The sequence below is a fragment of the Protopterus annectens genome, chromosome 2.part0 (assembly GCF_019279795.1).
Source record: "Protopterus annectens isolate FY-2018-M chromosome 2.part0, PAN1.0, whole genome shotgun sequence".
In the NCBI taxonomy this organism is placed as follows: Eukaryota; Metazoa; Chordata; order Ceratodontiformes; family Protopteridae; genus Protopterus; species Protopterus annectens.
The window spans coordinates 1,587,782,617-1,587,806,353 of NC_056728.1; the positions used below are offsets into that span (position 1 = coordinate 1,587,782,617).

At 41.8% G+C, this 23,737-nt stretch overlaps 1 protein-coding gene across 1 annotated transcript in view; it reads right to left on the minus strand.

The window, feature by feature from the left end:
• The window catches only part of LOC122792856 (ATPase family protein 2 homolog), a 1,253,755-nt gene that overhangs the window by 477,785 nt on the left and 752,233 nt on the right, over window positions 1-23,737 (minus strand). Inside the window, exon 11 of the mRNA XM_044060416.1 lies at window positions 17,528-17,737. Within this exon, the coding sequence (XP_043916351.1) occupies window positions 17,528-17,737 (210 nt within the window). The remainder of the gene's footprint in view (window positions 1-17,527; window positions 17,738-23,737) is intronic.

Below are 23,737 nucleotides of genomic sequence, written 5' to 3' on the forward strand. Positions count from 1 at the left end.
GATGTTAATTTTGAGAACACAAAATTTAAATCCCATGAGGCCACAGGCTCTTTGAGAGGAAAGGGAGGAAAGGCATACAGGAGACCCAGGGGCCAATCATGAACAAGTGCATCTCTGGGTGACTCCCCTGGAGGGGAGATGAGGGAAAAGTAGCTGCTACATTTGGCATTGATTGGACTGGCAAAGAGATCGCGGCAAGGCTGTCCCCACCTGTGGAAAATCTGTTCCACTGTTTCCTGTTTCAGAGACCACTCATGAGGCATCAGGATCGCCCAGCTGAGCTTGTCAGCTATCACGTCGGTCGTCCCTGGAATGTGCGTCGCCACCAGAAAGCGCTGGGAAGATATCGCCCATTCCCAAACTCGCATGGCCTCTCGACAGAGTGGGTAAGATCTGGTTCCGCCCTGTTTGTTGATATACCATACTACCGATATGTTGTCTGACTGTATTGCAACAGTCCCCAGAGGAAGAAGGTCGTGCAGTGCTTGCAACGCCAGCAGCATTGCCCTCATCTCTAGAACATTGATATGCAGGTGGGCCTTGTGGTCTTGCCATGTGCCTTGGACAGTCCTGCCTAGATAATGCCCCCCCACCCTACCTGTGAGGCATCTGTGGTCACAGTGGCAATGGGTTGGAGAGGAGCAATGGAAGCGCCCATAGTCAGTTGACTAGGTAATGTCCACCAAAGAAGGTCCTTCTTGCAAGATTCTGTCAGTAGAATGTGATGGGATAATGGAAGGTGCTGGAAGGACCATTGGGATGACAGGAGACACTGAAGAATTCTCATGTGTAGCCTGGCTAGTGGCACTAATAGTATGGTGGAAGCCACGGTCCCAAGGAGCTGCAGGACAATCTTGGCTTTGACCCTTCGTAAGGGGAGAAGACACTGAATTTGAAGCACCAGGTTTTGTGCCCTTTCAGCCGGAAGATGAACCACCATGTTTACTGTGTCTACCTCTGCGCCTATAGAAATCACAGACTGAGAGGGCAATTAGGCAGATTTTTCCCAGTTTATAGAGATTCCCAGTTGGGCACAAAGCTGAATAGTAGTGTCTCTGCTCTGAAGGAGTAGATGCCTGGTGGAGGCTGTCAGGAGCCAGTCGTACAAATACGGAAACACCTGGAATCCTCGATGTCTCAGGTGAGCTGTCACCACTGCCATACATTTGGTGAACACCCTGTTGGCTGTGTTGGGACCAAAGGGCACAGCATGGAGCTGGAAGTGACTGGCTCCCAGCCAGAAGCGTAGATGACTCCTTAATGCCCTGTCCAATTTTATGTGGTAGTAAGCATCTTGGAGATCTATTGAGCACATCCAATTGTCTTTCCCTAACAACAGGAGTATAGACTGCAGTGTTACCATCCAGAACTTGTCCTTCTTTACTGATTCGTTCAATCTGCTGAGGTCCAAAATGGGCCTCCAGTCCCCTGTACGTTTTGGCACTAAAAAGAATCTCGAGTAAGTTCCAGAACCTATTTGGTCTGCTGGGACGGTTTGGATGACCCTTTCTGACAGCAACTTGTTGACCTCCACAGTTGCCTGATCCCTGTGACTGGGTGGAACATCTGGGATCTTCTTGGGAACAAAGGGTGGAAGAAAAAAGGGTATTACATAACCTCTGGTAATAATTCTTTGTACCCACTTGTCTTGAGTGATACTTAGCCAGGCTTCTGAATACAAAGAAATGCGACCCCCGACCGTCCCCAGAGAAGCACAGTCGGACCCCACATCAGGAGCGCCAGTAAGGCCGGCCCTGAAAGGAATCGCGACCTCCCTGGTTTTGCGGACCGCCACTGTCTCTAGGGCAACGTCTACCATTTCCTCTTCCTCCTCTGCCTCTGAAGGAGGAGTCACACCCTGTGCTTACTGGAAAAACCTCTGGGACTTCTTGAACCACATTTTACCGCCCCTCTGACCCTTAGGGTATGGTCTAGATGGAACAGTAAAACATATTCCCATGGCAGAGGGTTTTTCCTTCTTGCTCGCACCAGGTGAGAGTGTCCTTTACCTTGGAACCAAACAATGAGGAACCGTCGAATGGGGCATTGGTAAAGGTAGACTTAAATGGTTCCGCAAAGTTACACAAACGCATCCAGGAATGACGCCTCATGGAGATTCCTGAACCCGCTGCTCTACTTGCACCATTGGCCGCATATGAAATAAGCCGCATGGAGGATTTAATGATTGAGGTCAAGGTAGACAACTGCCCAGAAACCTTGTCAGGGACTCCATCAGTACATGCACCTTGTAGAGAATCTCCTAACTCTTTAAGATCTCTATGGAGCCTCGTAAAGTGAGTAAGGTAATTCAGCGATCTAAGGGTAAATGCCCCTGAAGAAAACATACACTTCCCGTATCTGTCCATAGTTTGAGACTCCTTATTCAGTGGATGAACAGAAGAAGTCTCAGCCAACTCCTTCTTAGTGGCCACCACCACCACCATGGCATCTACAGGCACACCTTTCGATAAAACGTATTTTCCTGGATGGGAAGAAAGGACCTTGTTCAGTCTCCTAGGAACTGGCTCCACGGCATCAGGAGTATCCCACACCTTTTGACTAACTAAATCCATCAGTTCATCGAAAGGAGGAGACACCCAAGAGGCAGAAGATTGAGACCCAAAAGCCTTCAGGTACACAGACTCCTCATCAGAAGAGGTGACAGTGGGCCAACCGCACCTCTGTTTAAGAATCTCCAGGATGTCTACAAAGGAGACATCATCAGAGGACGACTTGGGGGACCCTTCCGACTCCTCGAGGTCAGTGTCGGATGCCAAAGACTCATCCTGGGAGTCAACATGCTTCCTCTTACAAGTCCTCTTCTGTGGCGACTCCTCGGAAGGACATTCTGGGAAGGTCTCGGAATAGTGGGGGCCACTGGCTGGTGGCTCCTGAGGCTGGGGGTCTCTTCTGCCGCTAGAGGGAGTAGGAACTGAGACAGAAGTAGGTGTTATGGGGGAAAGAGCACCAGTACCTCTGGTAGGAGCTGACGGTTGGGACAGCACACTCATCATTTCGAAAGCCAACCTCTCTGGTTCCAAGGACCTCTCCGGCTCCGAGGAGACTGAGGATGCCGTCCGCGCCAGAGCCATCGGCTCCGAGATAAATGCAGGGTCCTAACTCACCCTGGCCGAAGCACAGAGATGACAAAATAAACAGGTCTCCTGCAAATGGATGGCCCCTAAACAGTAAACACAATTACCATGACCATCCGTTAAGGACATCTTTTGGGAGCACTTAACACATTTCTTGAAGCCGGATGACTTATGCTCCTTACTCTCTTTATATATACTGAAAACAATAGAACACATGCACACAGAGAAGAAGGAGGAGGAGGACTAGGCCCTCTAACTTAAACGGGCCTAGCCCTGCTGAAAGGAAGATACCACGAGGACTAGGTCCTCTAACTTAAACGGGCCTAGCCTGGGCAAGGAATAGGGTCTTCTAACTTAAATAGACCACACAGTTGTAGGGAAAGAGTATCACCCAACAGTACAGTGGGGAACAAGAATAACACAACTGCAAAAAACAAACAGAACGAAGTTCTGGTAACAATATTAGCAAAACGATGCTACCAACAATCGAACAATTCTAAATAGTAAGCAGAAACCCACCAAATACTATTAAAACACACAAAATACTAGTGTGCAAAAGGTGCCTACTCTAATCCAAAAAGTAAGCCTGGTACAAGGGATACCAAGAAGAATTAACAGCAAAGGCCAAAAATTGCACCAAATGGCGCAAATAGAAGATAACAACTAATCTAAACAGTGAAGAAAACTTTGAAAAAGTGAAAATATGCAAACACTTAGCCAGAGCCAAAGAGAAGCATAACCGAACTCATCGACGTGGCAAACGAGATCTGGAGATTGTACTGGTGCACCATGGGATACCTACCTAGCCACGAGCCAACCAGAAGTCTTCCAGCTTGTAAACAGACAGAGTCGGAGCTGAGGATCGGCTCCAATCCATATGTAAAGAATGAAGGTGAGATAGGACTACTTAACATTCAGTATTTCCTACACCCTATAAATAGTTTGCTTTCAGCACACACAAAAACATTTTCTTGCTTCCGATTACATCATGTTATACATTATTAAGCAATTTACACTAAATAATAATTTATAGCCTAAAGCTTATCAAGCATATTAAAACAATGCTTTAAAAAAAGCATATTAAAAATACGCCATTCATTTGAAAGACACGAAAATACTGGAGAATGAGTTTTGCTGCAAATTATGCTATATACTGTGTTTATTGGATGCTTTAAACAAGTAACATGGAATGAAAAGAAAACATTTTCTCATCCATACTTGGCTTAACAAAAAATAAATCAATGCACGATAGAAACAGTTACTATAACTATAAACACTGACATCTGCTCTACTAATGTTAAAGCATCCTGCTAATGTTGATTCGTCAGAGAAAACCTGAAAATGAACTTGTGACTATCCCTCCACAGTTTGATAATCATGTTGCCATGTAGTTTACCTGAAACAAAATTTTGCCATCTTACACTATTGAAAGAGAAGAATAATTAAGTACTAAGTAAGTAAAGGCTAAAAGAATAAGATAGGCTAGACAGATACATACATACATAATCCAAAGTTACTACATTTTCTTTCACTGATTTTCTTTTAACACCCAGGGAATCAACAGAACAGATTGTGCCTTTTGAGCAACACATTCACAACTGCTGGCACGGGCTTTCCTGCAAACTGCAACTTGATGCTACCCATAATGTTACAGTTCCCTATTTTCAAATGTCTGCTTTAAATTTAACTAAGTTAGAGAGTTTATTTCCAACAGATAGCAGCCTGACATACTTTTGAAGCTTGTCCTTGGTTTATAAATAAAAACAATGGCTACAAAGCAGACTACCTCTCAGCTGTACTTGAGTCTGTATGTACATAAATCTTTTATAGCACGCAGATAACCTAAGTCTATATTAACTGTGAAAAACAGCATGTCAGGTGCCAATCTGGAGCCTTTAAATTAGAAGTCAGTACAAGAACAATCATTGTATCACTGTGCAACTCGGGGTCTAAAGAGCACAAACAGTTTATGTCCCTAGGTTATGGATAATGTGGTGTTTTTTGCATAAGAAAACACAGTCTGAAGCAATCTCATGCAGAAGTGTCTCTGAATTATGTGTTGTCTTTGCAGTAGCCAGAAAAGAGCAGCTGCATCCATTTCCAGATCCTTATACAGTATGAGCATCAGCCAGTATGATCAAGCAATGGAAATTATGATGTCAAAACAATTCTTATGAATAATTTCCCCTTGTAGCTACATTTTTATACAATTTATTATTTGGGATACATTCAGACAGATATTTCAATAACTTATCAATTAAAACATTACAGTACATCTATCAGCATGGCATTAACATGGTTAAAGTACTTAAGATGCAGTATTTATTTAATCAGGTTTTACAGCATAAAAGACAAGATTTCAGTCAGGTCAAAGACCTTCTGAGACTGTCTGACAAATCAGATATTAAATCTTTCCAAACTGCAACAGGCAGCACATGTTTCAGTGATCATTTCCATGAGGAGGGGGGCGCTACTGCTGCCTGTGCCAAAAGGGTTCCTCCTCCCTTACCTTTTGGATCACTCTAGGGAGAAGGGGTATCGGAGGAAATGCACTGAGGAAGCAACCTGTCCATTTGATGGAAAATACATCTATCACCTTCATTTACTTGCTTGTTTGATGCTGTTGAGCAGAACTTTTTCAGTTCCCTGTTGTTTAGAGACGGAAACATATCCATCTCTAGAACCCTCCACTTCTGTACCCACTACAGGAAGCTACCTCTGTATAACATCAATTCATGTTGATCAGCCAATAAACTGTTGAGCTAATCTGCCATGTGTTCTGATGACAGTGAATGTATAATGCCTTTTAGGTTAATCTGAGACAGAGTGTTCTCTCCCAGTCAGTCATGGCTAGCCTGCAATGGGGATAGGATGATGTCTTTCTCTGTCTATTATACAATATATGATTGTCATACTGTCTACATCTTGCGACTACCTGAATAGTACCCTTTTCCCATACTGACTTGAAGGCATTGAATGCCTATGGCAAGGCCATCACTTATTTATTTGTTTCCAGTTTGATGACCAGGGAAGTCCACTGGGCCAAGCAGAGCCCATTTTCAGTGGAGGCCTGGAGTGAAAAGCTCCAATAGCAGTTAAAAGAATATAACATAAGTAAAGTATAGAATATACAATATACAAATCATAAATATACAATTTAAAATACAAATACAAAAATCACTTCCTTCAGCTTTACAAGGCTCCTCCTTTAGATCACATTTCATAGGATTTTGACTTTGATGGGCTGAATTTTTGCTCCCCAGGTTATATTTGAAGTATTTCTTGCCAGTGACTTCTCTGAAACTCTCAAATTCAGCTTGACTTGGGTGAACCGCTAGGTCCTTGGAAATTCATAACAAGATGGCAGTGACTTCTTCGAATGACTGGGAGTCATAGTTCCAGATGGATCTTGGGTACCACTGAAGTCTCCTCAAGTGCATTTAGACCAGGGGTACCATCTAGATGGTGGACTCCATATACCCTTGAGCAATGGGGCATTCCCTGCAAATCTGTGGAAGTATTATTCCATGTGCTCCACCTTCTCTTGGAGGAGAAATCCCTTCTGGGAACTGACAAGTGATTTAGTAGCTTGAACCCCAAAATAAAACATCAAGTCAGTGGCTACATTATTCCATTCCCTCTGGCTGATATTCCAATTCCAAGCAAGCTTGTTAAATGGGTTGCTTGTCCCCATCCCTGCAGGTTAACTATGAAAAGAAGTATATCAGAAGCTTCTGAGTTTCTCTGTAGAAATAGGGACATCTAAAAGAGTGACAGAAAAGAGTAAACTGTTGGTCAGTTAAGACAGAGGACTATTATTCTAAGTATGACTGTGTTCTACACAGGTCTAAGGAAGATTGTACAGCTAAAAGCTCTGCTTAGTCCCCCAAACCAATCCTCCATTATCACCATGCATAGCAGGCAGAAGCAACAACTTAATGACTAAAGTAGGCTATGATGTTATTGCTATAAGATGCAGGCTTTTCTGAAACACACATAATGTTCAGATAACTATTTCCAAGTAAAGCTCACTAAGAATATTCACCTCACATTCCTTTCCCCCATTAGAATCTAGCTGCATAACCAGTGAGACATCTGACTGACACAGAATTGCTGTTTATCAAAACATTCAAATTACTCATCTGGGAAGGAGAAATGAGTCTGAAAAATAATTACAAGAATGTTGCCAAAACTGCACAGTCCAGCACATAATAATGAATAAAAGACTGTCTAGTGCAGGCTTCAGCAATACTTAATACGTTTTGCTGGCCCCAATAAGGAACACGTGCATTGCTAAAACATTTGCAGAAAACCAAAGAATATTATTTTTAAACATAACATTCATAAGGAATGATACACAAGAGCAAGAAGAAAAAATAAGATGACAGCTTTAGTATGCTACAGAACAATATACAACATCGTAACAGAGTGTGCAAGAGATAGAGAGAGACACACACACACACACACACACACACACACACACACACACACACACACACACACACACACACACACACACACACACACACACACACACAGCAGCAGCTTTTGTGAGGAGAATATAGTGTCAGACATGATAAAGAAACTTAAGAATGGATGGAGTAAACACAAAACAATTTCTAAGAAAAACAAAGTGTGTGTGTGTTTGGGATGTACAGGGGATGAATAAACTGTGGGTTAGCCAGGATCTCTGGCTTATCCAAAAGGTAAGAAGAAGGAAAGTACAGTTTTGTACCTACCATAAATGTAGATGTCCGAGAGGAATGCATCTGCAGTCTTTACAAATGGGTTGTCCTGTCGTCAGGCAGCCCTTCGGTCGGCCGGATTCCAAAGTCTGGGTCTGGCTTCGGCTGGTGTCGCACTTTACCCGACCTCATTGCGGCAGTTCTTCGGGTATATAGGCATCAGCCGACGCCATTTTCCTCAGTGTTTCTTGCCCCAGATGCCAGGTGCCCTCTTGGATGGCTAAATTTGGATAAATGCCAAAGTTTCCAAATAGTAGAGAGCAAACACACAAAATAAACATGTATGTACATATATACAAACAAATACACCATAATAGATCCCCCCCAAGCTAGCTGAAGATTGGTAAGTACCCTAGGAGTACCTCAGAGGGGAAGGAGGGTGGGTAATCCTGACTGCAGATGCATTCCTCTTGGACATCTACATTTATGGTAGGTACAAAACTGTACTATGTCCTTCAAGGATGCATCTGCAGTCCTTACAAATGGGTAGAATACCATAGCTAAACTAGGGGAGGAGGAAATGAGAATAGATTATGGTGTAGTCAGGATCCCTTGCAAAACAGCAGTGGCAAAACCAGCACGGGATCTAGAGTATAGAGGTAAGTTATAATGCTTGGCAAATGTATGCACGGAGGTCCAAGTAGCAGCCTCTATAATGTCCTTGGTAGCCACTCCTCGTAAGAAAGCTGTGGTAGTGGCTGTAGCCCTTGTGGAGTGAGGCCTGATATTCTCTGGAGTTTTCTTTCCATGGTAGGAGTAACAAAATCTAATGCAATTTCCTATCCATTTGGAGATTGTCTGTTTAGAAATTGGTTTTCCTTCTTTTCCTGTTGCATATGCTACCAGAAGCTGGTCAGTTTTTCTATTGTTTTTTGTCCTGTCCAGGTAGTAGCGTAATTGTCTGTGTACATCCAAGGTATGTAAGAGCTTTTCTCCCCTGTTCTGTGGATTGGGGAAGAATGTAGGAAGGTGGATAGCCTGATTTAAAGAGACTCTGGATACCACCTTAGGCATAAATGTAGGATTTGTTCTCATGGACACTCTATCTTGATGGAAGATCAGGAAGGGTTGTACTGCCATTAATGCCTGTAGTTCAGAGACCCTTCTTGCTGAAGTTATTGCCAGCAGGAAAGCAGACTTCCAGGATAAGTATTGCAATTCTGCTGTAGCTGCTGGTTCGAAAGGAGGTAGAGTCAGTTTTTCTAGCACAAAGTTCAAGTCCCATGCTGGCAATGGAGGTTTCCTGGGAGGTTTTACATTTTAAATTCCTCTCAGAAACTGTCTGAGCAGAGGATGCGAGAAGACAGGAGGATCCAAGCTGTATTCTGCTGAAATAGCTGATGCATGTATCTTGATGGAGGAATAGGACAGGCCTGTATGGAAGAGCTCCGCCAAGTACTCCAGGATGTTGGCTATGTTTACCAGTGTCACATCTTGCCCCTTTGCAGTACTCCAGATGAGATATCTTTTCCATTTTGCTGCATAATTCTTTCTTGTTGAAGGTCTACGAGCCTCCAGGATTATGTCTTTAACCCTTTGGGATAAATTTGGGTTAATTGCTGTTATGTAATGTTCCAGGCAGTTAGCTGCAGAGTTTTTAGGTTTGGATGCAGAATGTTGTAGTTGTTCTGTGTCAGCAGTAATGGAATCAGGGGCAGTGTCCATATTTGTTCCCGGGACATGCTCCTCAGCAGTGGATACCAATGTTGTCTTGGCCAGTCTGGGGCTATCAGAATGATCCTCGGATGTTCCTCTTTGATCTTGAGAAGCACCTTGTGCATCAAAGGAAGTGGTGGGAATGCGTATGCTGTCAGGCTTTTCCAACTGAAGGATAGGAGTCCACCTTCCAAGCAAGTGGGTGGTAAGTCCTTGTGCAGAATTTCTTCAACTGGTGATTGAATGGGGATGCAAACAAGTCTATTTGTGGTAATCCCCATTCTCTTGTGATGGTTTTGAAAATGTCCAGATGCAGCATCCATTCGTGGGCATCTGTTGTAGTTCTGCTTAATATGTCTGCTAGAATGTTTTCCTTCCCTGGTACATAAATTGCCTGTAACTGAATGTTGTAGCTCAGAGCCACATCCCATAGGTCCAGTGCCAGCCGGCATAGAGGGTATGAGTGTGTGCCTCCCTGTTTGTTGATGTACCACATAACTGTGGTGTTGTCTGTCCTTATCATCAACTGGCCTTCTTGGAGAAGAGGTCTGAATGCCTGGATTGCCAATTTTACTGCCATCATTTCTTTTAGATTTATGTGCAGATGCAGCTGGTCTTGAGTCCATAGGCCTTGAATGCACTTGCCCATCATGTGTGCCCCCAACCGAGGTCTGAGGCATCTGTCGTGATGGTTTGTCTTGGTTGACTTTTGCAGAAGGGCAGTCCTGTGTTTGATTGACAGGCCTGAGCCCACCATAAGAACTCTTGCTTCAGGCATGGGATCATTGGAATTTTGGTTTCTAGGCTGTGCTTGTGCTGAGACCACAAATTATTTAGGTACCACTGTAGCTTTCTCATATGAAGCCTGGCATGAGGGACCAGTATTATGCAGGATGCCATGAAGCCTAGAGCTTGTAGCACTTTTCTTGCAGTTAGATGGCTCTGCTTTGTTAATGCCAAGAAGTAGAGAGGAAGTTGCTCTTTCTTTTCTGCAGTTAGAAATGCCATTTGTTTTGATGTGTCCAGTTCTGCACCCAGAAAGGTTATTCTTTGGGATGGAATCAGCCTTGATTTTTTTGTATTGACTGTATATCCCAGGGCTTGTAGCAGGTAGATGACTCTTTGTAAGTCTTCTGTTAGTTTGTTTTTGTTGTCCGCTTGTATCAGGCAGTCGTCCAGGTAGGGATAGATTTGAATTCCCTGAAGTCTGCAATGAGCGATTACTGATGCCAGGCATTTCGTGAACACTCTGGGCACAGTAGATAAGCCAAAGGGTAATGCTGAGAATTGATAATGCTCTGATCCTGCAAGAAATCTGAGGTATCTTCTGCAAATTGGTCTTATGGGGACGTGCAGGTATGCCTCCTTGAGATCTAGAGTTACCAGCCAAGACTCCTTGCCCAGCATGGGAAGAAGCTGCTGTAGGGTCAGCATTTTGAATTTTGGAACAATGAGGAATGTGTTTAAAGCGGACAGGTCTAGAATAGGCATCCATTTGTTCTCTTTTCTTGGTACCAGGAAGAGTCTGGAGTAAAATCCCTTCCCTTGCTCCATAAATGGTACCTTTTCCACAGCTCGCATTCTTAATAATTGAGATATTTGTTTTAGAGCTTCTGACCTTTGAGAAGGTGGTAGGTTTGGCATTCCTCTCTTTCCTGGTAGAGTATGGAAATGGAACCTGCAACCTTTGTCTATAGTCTGCAAAATCCATTTTTCTCTTGTAATGCAGTGCCAGTTTCTTGAAAATAATGTTAGCTTTCCGCCTAAGGGTGCTTCTAGTTGTTCCCTGGTAGGCGGTGCCACCGCCAAGTCACTGTGATTGAGTTGTTGTAGTGGTGGTGGCTGTATCCGTGCCTCGTTGGTTGTTACCCTGCCACTGGCGACCCCTGTAGGCACCCCTGGATTGGTTTCTGCCTCTAGAGCGCCTATTCCTGCCTCTTTGTGCCTTAGAGGAGTCCGGAAAGGACCAATTCTTGGAGGGCCAATTCCTGCTAAACCTTGGAGGTTGAACTTGTAAGAAATCTTTTACTGTTTGCACAGATTTTGCTTTCTCTTCCATCTTTTTAGTACCTGCTGTGGGGGGCACCAAATAAATTGACCTTGTCCATAGGTGCATCCAAAAGCTTAGATTTGACATGGTCTGGTAATGCCTGTTCTTTCAACCATGCATGCCTCCTGATAACTGTGCCAGTCATGGCTGATCTAAAGGAAGCCTCCAGTGCATCATAGCCACATTTTAAAGAATGGTTACTAACCTGCTGTATGTTATGTAACATTTCTTGAACATACTTTTATCTAAAGATTCTTCAGAGGACAGCTTTTTAGTCAACTGGTCAAGCATAAACTCTTGATATTGAATCATATGAAATTGGCAGTTCAAAGCTCTAGCTGACAAAGTAGCAGAGGTGTAAACTTTTTTACCCCATCTCTCTAAGGTCCTGGCTTCCCTTTCAGAGAGTAGGGCGGTTTTTGAAGAAGTAGCTGCTACACCTTTAGGGCCCTGGGAGATAGTCTCTGGATCTGCAAAAGGGGCCTTATATAAGTGGTGATGAGTGTCCGGGACCCTGTAGTACCTATCGGGCTTAGCAGGAGCCATAGGTAAAGTATCAGGAGCAGTGCAAGCATCATTAAATGCATCATCAACAACAGATAGAACTGGAGGTATAGCTAAAGGCCTATGCTGTGGCAAGTGTAGAAAGGTCCTAAGCCTTTTTCTAGAGTCTGAGAAATCTTGGCCCTGCCACTGAAATTGTTCCCTCATAGCATGCAAGGTTTCCCCAAAGGAAAATTCCTCAGGAGGAGAGGCTGAAGGGATGGACTCCTCAGCATCAGAGTCTTCGTAAGGAGAATAAGAAGCCTCAGGGGGGTCTGTATGTTCTGAGTCATCAGAGGAATCATCTGTGGCTACTGGCTCAGGGGGCTCTGCTCTAGGCCTCTTTTCTGGAGGAGGGAGAGAGGCCCTGTCTGGATGAGGCTGGGCTCCACGAATTAAAGAGATGAGATCCTCTGCCAAAGAAAGCATATGGGAGCTGGTGCTGGGCCTGTGAGAGGGGGGCTTGGCAGGCACAGGTTTTGATGCTTTGGCTGCTTTAGCCCTGGCAAAGGCCTTAATAGACATAGCTGGAGGAGGCCTAGCAGCTCCACGTGCAGGGGTAGAAATATCTAGGGGAATGGTGTCTGACAAATCCTGTGAAATCGCAACAGAAGGTTGGATTTCAGAAGCTGTTTCTACCAGGATAGAAGAGGCCTCGGTAGAAGGCAAGTTATCGGCTGAAGAAAGAACCGCTTGCTCGGTTTCGGCCGAAACCGAGACACTCATGGTTTGCTTAACCGGTTTCGCCGAAACCGCGAGTGTCGGTCCTTTCTTTGCGCTTTTTGGTTATTTGCGTAGTCGGAGGATCCAACGGCATAATGTAGGCAAAATCGGAGCCGAAAATCTGCTCAGCAAAGTCCGAGCGACGTCTAAGCGTCCGTCGGTTAAAAGAGGCACAGGCTAGACAAGCTGCTACGTTGTGGTCTGGGCCTAAACAATGTATGCAATAGGAGTGGAAATCTTTATGAGGTATTTGTTTCCCACAAGATAAACAGTTATTAACTTTCTCTGACATCGGCTGAGGCAAGAAAGAGTCCCCAACGGGGTACTTAGCTTTATAGAAGTCTTCGAAGTAGTATTCGGTAGTAGTAATCTCTGGATCTGACCGACCGGCACTTGCGAACAGCTTCTGCTTCGGGCGCCACGCGGCAAGAAAGACTGGGGAAAATGGCGTCGGCTGATGCCTATATACCCGAAGAACTGCCGCAATGACGTCGGGTGAAGTGCGACACCAGCCGAAGTCAGACCCAGACTTTGGAATCCGGCCGACCGAAGGGCTGCCTGACGACAGGACAACCCATTTGTAAAGACTGCAGATGCATCCTTGAAGGACATCACTACGAGAACCACCGACTACAGAGAAAATGAGAAACAGTATCTGAGATTGCTACATACCGCATATGAAGTTGCAGCTGTTCCTCATAAGTTTGCTTTTACATTGTAGGATTCTTAACAAGTCATTTACTTGTGTCATTGTTTTTGGGATGCGTGGAAAATTGGTACTGTGCTCCTATGTACTATCTGCTCAACATAGAATAAACTACTGTTTCTGGTGGTGACATCTGCTTACCTCATTACCATACACTGGTTTACATCTGCTCCCTTACATTAGGCAACTTAAAAACCTCCAGAAAAAGGGGTTTACATTTTTATCCTCCTCCATGGAACCTGACAAAATGGTTCCATACCTATGCCCGATTCGGGTAATTAATTTTTCCAAGGCAAGAGCCAGACATCCATGAACTAGGCGAGAGCTCTCTGGCCCACATGTTCCTGTTTCAGGGGGAAGAGCAGATCATTCATTCCCCTGGAGATGACAGTCAAGTGGTTGGAAGTGGGTAAGTATTTCAGTTTGAGGACATCCCTGCCCCATCCTTCCTTTCAACCCACCTCAAGGCAGCTGGATGGTTTAGAATGGCTGCCTGGTTGGAAATTATGTGCCTGCTGCCACCAACATTATCCCCATCTCAGTGGCGCATGCACAACCTAACTGCACGAATCTGCCCTGTCGTCTTCCAAAAGCTGTTGCCTACCAACTTAGTACATGATGGGAATGTGGCAGGAGAGAAAACCTCCCAGGATGGACAAACAAACTGGTATCAGCTGCTCCAGTCCATCCTCTCTCTCCACCTGGCTCCACTAGTAGCCATATGACTACTAAAACATGGATACTCTGGGCTGTACTTAGGGTTTCATCCCTCCATACCAAGGGTCTGGACAATTAAAAGTTCTTTTAACCATACATAAGTGAACAACACAGGAAGTTTCTCCCTCAGAAGAAGGGAGAGCTGTGTGCATTTCCCCTTCAGTGCTAAGTGCAGTAAATAATAGTGAAAACACCTTACTGTCCATTAACATAAATCGTTTGTTAGAAAAAAAATGTAAAAGCAGTAATGATACATGTGATGTATTGCCAGCTATACCAGGAGAAGTAGGGCAGTGGATGTGCAATATATGCCAGCACAGTTAGCTAGCATTTTGTAAAGACTTACATGTCATTTGTATATTGAACTGATTTGTACAGATGCTTGTGCTGAAAAGTGTATTTGTAAAGCTGCTTGTGTTAAAAATGTACCAACAGTGTACCCTGCTGGACAGAAAAAGAAATATACACACACTAATGTAACTGTTTAAATGTATATGTTTTAGCAAAGGATACTGAAAGAGAAGAGGTTAATCTCAAACTTTGAAAATAGTTTGAAATTAAATTACCTGGCTTAGGGCATAAAGATTGTATCTTACAGTTCTCAATGCAGTCAGAAATAAAAAGTTTGTACTAGGAAGCTTTCTGCATTGTCTTTGGGTGATCTAATTGCTACTCTGGAGGAGTGGAGGTTTGAAATTGTTTTATGACTTCCAGGATCTGCAACAGATCTTAACAAGGCTCTGTATGTGTGTGCATTATTGACACATATGTTCTAAATCCTGACAGCTTCTAGCCGGGAAGGGGGGGCCCATGGGACCAGAAGTCAGATGACCAAATGTATGTGATGTCATTCTGTAATCCATCACTAAAATAATGTTTAATAATAGGTGAGACTGAAGTTTCAGAGCACTCTGATTTTGTAACCTGACAAAGAAGATCTTTCACCTACTTCATCTTGCCTTGCTTTAGTTTGCAACCAATGAATAATAATTAATTAGATCAGTCAGGAAAATATACTGAGATTAGTTAAGTATTGTTTATCTGTAACTGTGTGGACCTATCCACCTGTGTTATTTTTAATATTTCCTGTGATGAAACTCTGGTGTTTATTGTAAATAGATATTCAGTATTTTCATGGTCTTTTATTATTTATTAAATATATTTAAACTTTTCATTGTGGCTGGTCTTTGAGAGAACATTTAATCTCTGAGAGTACTTATATTTATTTGGTGACACTGTGGCCACTCCAGAAAGCCTTATCGCATTGGCCAAACACTATAATTTATGTTAACATTAACGTCATTCAACATAATTAGGTACCCTAGTACGAGCCTTACAGTAGTTGGTTTGGGGTGTCTTGTGGCAGTGTAACTACCTTATAGTCTGGGCAGAAAGGGGCATAGCTAGTAAATCTGTGCCAGCCTTTGCCAGGTGTGTGTGTGTGTGTGTGTGTGTGTGTGTGTGTGTGTGTGTGTGTGTGCGCATATCAGCTGCTTTGAGCAGGGACAAGAAGCACTGGTTTCACAGACAGGGTGTTGGAGGACTTGGCTTGGACACTCAGATGAGGTCTCATCTCTATAGCTGTGCCAGTGGAGAGTCTGACTGGGGACCTGGAGGGAGACAGATAGAGAAACCCAGACCCCGGATTGAGCGTGTTCCCTGTGTGCTCTTAAGGGAATTAATGCTTGATGCAGAGGGGTGCATCTGGAAATAATGAGTGTATCCACTTTTTTTCCAAGTGATCCCTTGCCACTGCTAGTGGCGAGCATTCAGGCTCCTTAATTACTGACCCAAAGTGGGGACATCACAATACACAAATGAAGGTACCAAAGTTTTCAATGCAGAAAATGTGACAGAATGAAATGGTGAAATAAATTCAATGGTAGGTTGCGGACATGCACTCTGGCTAACATCGACAACACTGCAGTGCTGCCTACTGCACATAGCTTTTTGTATTTGAAGATGCAGTGAGGGCCCCAGTGATGCAAAATGGCAAGATTCCAAAAAATATATATATTTCTTTTTTATTTACACTTCACTGACCAGGTAAGTCACATTAGGGCAAAGGTCTCTTTTCCAGGGGAGAGGCAAGATGGCATTCATACTGTCTAGGGGAAATTTTGTCAGGGCACCGTGGAACTTCCCCTAGCCTTTTCTGTAAGTGCTATTTTACATACACCTAAGCTACCACCAAGTCATATAGAAGAGGCTTCTGCTTAAAGTCTCATCCAAAGGATGGCACACTCAGGAGTCCAGCGCCCCCTTATGTTATACTGCAGTGTCAGTACTGAAAAATGATTGCAGCCACCTGAAGTCGGAATATAACTTAGAGTCATCTGTATCAAAGGAAGGAGGGCTAACTGATAAGCTACTCAAACTGGATTAAATACTAACAAGGCGTAGTCTTGAGGAGAAAAAATACCTGTTCCCAATGTTGTCTAAGCTAAGAGATTGGTATATTAGTGTCCTGTCATGCTTTAGTGGTTAAGTAGCAGCAATAACCCAAATGACTGGGGTAGATATCTGGAACAAAAGTACTCAGTGCCCTGCTAACAGTCTGTAAAGAAGCCAGTGAGGATCCAGCAACAGCAGACAGAAAAGTGGGCCAAAGGAAGTTGGCTTTCAGGTAGGTCTTGCTCAATTTCCTCTCCAGGAACTTCTGGGCCCCAAATGTATATAAATCCCAGGAGAATATGGAAAAAGCAGAACACTGTACAAAAAAGCTAAGATTTTAAGATTCATATTCAGCAGCAAATGGCAGTGAATTAGAACTTCTGGGATTCAGTGCAGCACCAAGGCTTCTAATAAAGACCAGTAATACTGCTACCATCACTGGAACTCATGTTTCTACATTAGCAGCCAACAACAACATGCACTTCAGCTAAAAGATCAATAATATAAACAGAAGTTTAATGAGTATGATCACTGTGGAACAGAACTGAGTATGCAGCAGTGACTTTAGGTTCTATTGGCTGTAAGAGCAAGGTATTCCAATTCAGGAGCTCATGGTCCCTGATAGACTCATGATAAAGAATTCTGCTGACCTCATAAAACGGTTAGAAACTCTCAAGATAACTACTAGTACATTTTAAAAAAATCACAGTTTAACTTTCAAAGGGGAGCATGAACTTCAGTTTCTTAGGAGTACCTTTAACCAACTGAACTTGTTAAGTCTGGAACAGTAATATCACAACGGTTAAACAGAAAAGATGGAAAGATACGTCAAAATGAAGTTCTCACAGATGTCTTCCCATTCTATAGTTAAAGAGAAAATACAAAAATAAAGTTGTACCTTCACTGCCAAGAAGTTGAGTCCACTCTCATTAGCCAAAGCTTTTGCTACCATTGTCTTGGAGCAACCTGGTGGTCCATACAAGAGAATCCCCTTTGGAGGCTGAATTCCCATTCTTTTGAACACATCTGGATGTTTTAATGGCCACTCCACTGCCTGCTTCAGTTTAATTTTCACAGTTTCCATGCCTCCTATGTCTGACCAAGACACCTAAAGATAATAAAATATTATTTTGTGCTTGGCTCACTTAAAATATTTTCAAAATCACTCAAGTGTAACATTTCAATACTAAAAACTATCAATGAGTTATTCCGATTATCACTGGATAAAGACAGCACTACAAACTTTCAAAGATGAACTTATTTTACTAAAACAATTTCTCAGGTCAAAGTTAGATCTTTTACACACTTTAAAATATAAGAATCCATTCACTGCACATAGCAGTTTACAATAATCACAGAAGGATGGAATTAATCACAGTTCACCTAGTTAAAATGTGTTTTCCTCTGAAGAGAAGCTACACACATGGGATTTCACCTTGTCCCTTACTCACAATGCAGAGCAGCCGCAAAGCTGAACATAACACAAGGCCAAAGTCTCCTAAGTTAGAGAAATGGGTGGGCCTCAGAGCACTTCACACACAAAAACTTTTTGTATGTTTTGTTACAAACTATATCTGCATAGTTTATCTCAGTAAATCATCCAACACCAAATGTAACTGGTTCCCTATTTAAACTACAGTTAAAGTAACCTTATCTTAAATACACAAATTGTGGTACTGGTCACACTAATAATTTTACTCTTATAAAATCTAACAAAAAGATGTGTTTTCTGGCCATCTCCACAGAGTAGAACTCTTTTTACTATGATCTCACCAGCCCCATGCAGCCTCAAGCTATTCTCAACAGCCTCCCCAATCATCCACTCCTGGATCCCTCAACTGCTCCCCCAGACTGCTCTAGGGCTCAACTTAAACAGCACCTCACTACTAGAAACATGGATAGAGAGATCCTTCCTTCTAATGGGGAGCAGCAAGTGCAGGGCCTACATACCATCATGTTTCTGACAGACGGTCATTTGCACTAGCTTTGGGAGTGACTAGTGTAAGGATGTCATGTCTTTGCCACCCCCTACATTAACCTCACATGACATAAGAGGCTCCAGGCTCCCTCCAAAGGTCACACAGGCGTTCAATTTACCAAAATCCCCAGAATAGGACAGCTGTCCATAGGTCACTTCATTATATCACCCGTGGACAGACCCATCAGCAGCCCAAGTACATTTGTGAACTTAGGTTGGCAGTGGCACAAATGGATGGCCTACTTCTGTACCATCAGGCTGGCAACAGGCATTTTGGATCTGAGCTATTCAACTATTGGCTTCAGCAGTAAAAAAAATCAGCTGGAGAGAGATGAAAGTGAGTGGCAAATACTGGTTTATCAATCCCAAGAAAGGAAGGGAGTTGGCAGAGTCCCACCAACAGCATGATTCAATCTAGAGGAAGGTTCCAATGCAGTGCTGTCCCTGTACTAGAGACTCAGGTGCACAAGCCTGTCAAGTAGTCCACAGAACACTAAGCTGGGAATTGTGGGTAAAAAAGTTCTGTACAGCCACAATGTCACAGTGTAACAGGCACTACACACTACTTTCCAATCAGTGTTTAGTAATGACAGAAGCATTCAAAAAAATCTCCTAACGAAGTGGACTACAGCCGCAGTTTCCAGTTTTCACCACCCTCTCCCCGTATCTTGGAGTGATGGAGAAATGAAAGAGTCACAGGGTAGGTGATCTGATGATCATGGTTGGGAGAGACAAAAAATATTTTTTCTAATATTCTCAGTGTCATAGTTATCCTGGGTACATATTGCACTGAGACTTGGAGAATTTACCGCACATGCTAGATACCAGTAAATTGGGATATGTAACTGTTAGCTTAACTGTCTCTCGTAGGAGAATTTTTCTACACTAAATTTTAGATGTACTTTTCCCCTTACAAACTCCAAGAAATTAGGGATATAAATTAATCCTCAGACAAGCGTCAGTGTTTTCCATTCCTGTTCAGTTGTTAACACAATACTAGGTTAATTGCCTGCTCTGCACTGGATGCCTGTGTGTTCATAAATTACCATAATGGTGGTTTCCTAGTCAAAAGGCAAAAGTGATCAGGGGTGGGTGGAACTGTCCAGAAACTACTTTTTGGTCCAGTGGCAGTGACAACAGTATGGAATTAATGAACTCTAGGGTTTAGTACTGAAAATAGGATCAGTGTTTTCCTTTCCTGCTCAGTTAATACACGAGTCACAGGGATGTAAGGGAATAGCCCCTCCTCCTATGTTAGGGGTACAGGGGAAATCCCTACTAGAAAACATGCGTTAATGATATTGCAGGAAATTCTAACATTTAGAGTATTTGTTGTAGAATCACATTTTATTTTCTGAAGTTGTAGGACATGTAATTACAGGTTTTGCACTTTTTTAATCATTTTTATTAAATTATGACTTAAGACATACACAAACATACATTAATGGAAAGGGAAAACAATCATTAACATTCTTCTTCAATTTACATACATTATACATCACATATTTTTTTGTAACTATCAGTACATTACATCAATTGCTAAATTCCTGCCTTCCTTTAAACCTCACTACCCCTCCTCCTCCTGAACATTAATCGACATGTACTGTTCCCCAATTTCCATTTATTTCTATATAAATTGATCCTTTCCTTTTCTAAACATGCCTCATCTCTTTTATAATGTACAATACCTCACAAAAGTTAGTTATGACTTTGATTTCATTGTCTAGTAATAGTTTTTTTGGCAGCCAACAGAATTAAACTTAATAAGACCTTACTAAGTCCAGACAATTTAGATCCTGTGTTGTCCCAGCTCAAAAAAATAATTTCCTTATTTACAATTTGCCAACTCATTTCACTCCCAAATCATTTGTTCCCAGTTACCTTTTTCTTCACTATCACACCTCCAACATTTCCTATATACCAGAAAAAAAATTCTTTGAAGTCTGCTTGCAGAAGAGAAATCTCTACACAAACACTTGCAAGCAAAGATCATAAACCTTCTGGACTTTGTTGCATTTTTGGAAGCCAGGCATATGTCCTCCATTTGTACTCTTATAAATTCTGTTTCCAGTCTCTCTCTCCAATCTTTCTAACCTTCTCTGATTGATTCTTATAGTTATCATGCAATATTTTATATTCCTACTAATTATCCATTTTTAACAGCAGCTTCTATGCGAGTTCAACTAAATAAATCTTCCACTGTAGGTCTTTCACTTAGGATTTCCGTATCTTTCCCTATACTCTGATATCAATCGCTGGTAGGGATGGAAGCTTTTAGCCTGTAATCCAAATGTATTCTTGGCCTCATCCCACTCTATCACATTTCTCACTGTAGTAATTTGTTCCCAATATGTTGGTACCTTTGCCAGTTTTCTCTAGTAAATTCTATCTCTGTCTTGCTAATTTTTTGCACCCTTTCTTGCAGTCATCCCTACTGGCAAAATCTCATTTCTCCATTCTCGTGTTGGCTCAGTTCTTAGACTACTTTCTGCTGCTTTATGAATATAATTATTCTCTATCATTGCAATTATTCTTCTTAAAGATCTGCATCCAAAATTCCACTCTCCTTCTTGAACTTCCCCTCTGCTTCATCATCACTTCACATTTTCAATTATAACCATCTGTTGGGTTATGTATCTGAGCCTTAGCTATGCAGCTCTGAAATAACCCTTCAAATCAGATAATCCTATACCATCTTGTTCTATTGGAAAGATCAACTTATTCCACTTAACTCTTGCAATCTTCCCCTGCCAGATAAATTCCTAAACCCTATTAATAATTATTCCAATTAAAAATATGCCTGACTTGTATAAAAAACTAAAGGGACTAAAAACATTTTCACTGCTTGTATGTCAACATCAATATCCATAAACGAGCTTCCAGTTTCTCAATTTTTATATTATCTTTTGTTTAGTCGCTTCCTACATTCATTATCTACCATAACAGAAGCCTTTTTAATTCATACTCAAATATTTCAGGTCATCATGTCCCCATAAATATGAGTATTGCTGAACTAGTTCATGTGTGGGTACATATTTACGGCTATAGCCTTTGTTTTATCTTCATTAATTTTATATCTTGAAAAGATCTGAAACTGTCTCAAAATGTTCCCAACAACAAGATGCCCTTTTCTGGACTTATCAGGTACAAAATAAAATCATCATCAAATAAAAGTGAGTCACTTATTTTCTTTCCCAATGACTAAATATAAAGCAAATAAAAAGGGGAAAGAGGACACCACTTGCCTTGTTTCTCAGTTCAAAAACAACTTATCAGAAAAGAACATTCACACACTAATTCTTGCCTCCAATCTTTATATATCCTCCTAATTAACCTTATTACATCAGGGAATCCAAAGGCTTCCATTGCCCTACTCATAAAATCCAAGCTTACTCTGGCAAATGCTTTCTCTGCATCAACACTCCCCAACACCAGTATCTTCTTACATTCTGCTTCACTTTGGATCATCGTTTTATTAATGTTGTCAAATGTTTGCCTCCCCACTACAAAACATCACTGATCCACATCTATCAATCTTGGCAACACCTTTGCATTAATTTAGCTAGTACAGACCAACACTTTATAATCATGGCTTAACATTGACATAGGTCTACATGAAGCTGGGTCTGATAGATCTTTACAGTCTTTAAGTAATCCAGCCACCATCACTTTATTCGAAGATGTTGGCCCTTCCCCTCATTTTAAAATACTGTTAAACAAAATATTCCAGATCTTTATCACCTTATTCCCTCTTAATCCAGATCTTTATCACCTTATTCCCTTTTAATCTTCCGCAGGAATACAATTTGTTCCTGGAGACTTTCCTGAAGACTGAAGTTAAATCGCCATTTTTATCCATCTTAACTGTTAGTTGTTGAGCTTCATCTACCTCTTACCATGGCATGATTAAGTCTTCCATAAATAATTCCATTTGTGCTCTTTCTTGATTTCCACATTCCTCAACAGGATCTGTAATTATTTTTCACATTATAGGCTCCCTAAGTTTGGCAAAACCCTTTCTACTGTCTAAGTCAATCTGCTAAAAGTTTTTCTCCTTGCGTTATTATGGAGAAGTAGTTGCTTAACATCAATCTTTATAAACCCATGCATTTTATCCAGATACTCCCTTATTTTCTCTTTGGCACTCTGCATTTATGCCACTTCTTGTTCTGTGGGATTCCTCTTATTCTCCAATATTTTAATGTTTGTCAACCCCCTCTAGTAATTCATATTACTTCTTAGCCATCTCTCTCTCTCTTTTATTTCGACCCTGTTTTTAAATTCCCATTTTATCTCTCTCATTACCTAGATATTTCTGTTTTCCTAATAACTATGAAATAATTTCTACTACCCATTCCCTTAATTCCTCTGTTTTTAAGAAGTAGGTGGGAAAGTGCCAGTGTCTCATTTTTACTTCATTACCCTGCATTTTGGGGTTAGTTTTTATTGGTGCCTGATCTGAAATAGTTATTGGATGTGTGTTGAAACTTTCAATTAAATGCACAAGATTCTGTGAAATATCATGTCTGTCTAGTTTAACCACTTCTACCTTGGGGAGTAATATGTAAATTCTGTCAGAGCTCCTACTACTGAATTCACATCTTCCGTACATATTTTCATAAATTTCTTCAGAAATATACTCTCTTTTGTTATATTTTCCCTTCTAGGTCCCTCAAATACATCCTCACTATTGTGAATCAAATTCTACTCCCCACCTATAAGTAATATTCCTTGTTGAAAGCTGATTATTTCTCCCAAAATTTTCTTAAGCTCCATAACTGCACCTTTTGGTGGAATATAAATACATGCCACTGTATTTTGCCTCCCTTGCCAACACAATCTTACTACCACAAATCTAACATTACTGTATTTTTTCTTATTTTGTCATTATTGGAGCACCTCTATCAATTAATATAATTACTCCCATTTTCCTTTGCTCATGATATTCTGCTGAATATGCATTATGAAATCCTTTCTTTGTCAAATACACATGCTAATTTCTTTCCACTGCATCTCCTGCAGCATTATTTGCGCTCTGCATTTCTTAATATAATTCAATACTATTCCTTTTTGTCTATACCTGTAAGGTCATTTTCATTCTAGGATAATACGGATAGCATGGCCATTATG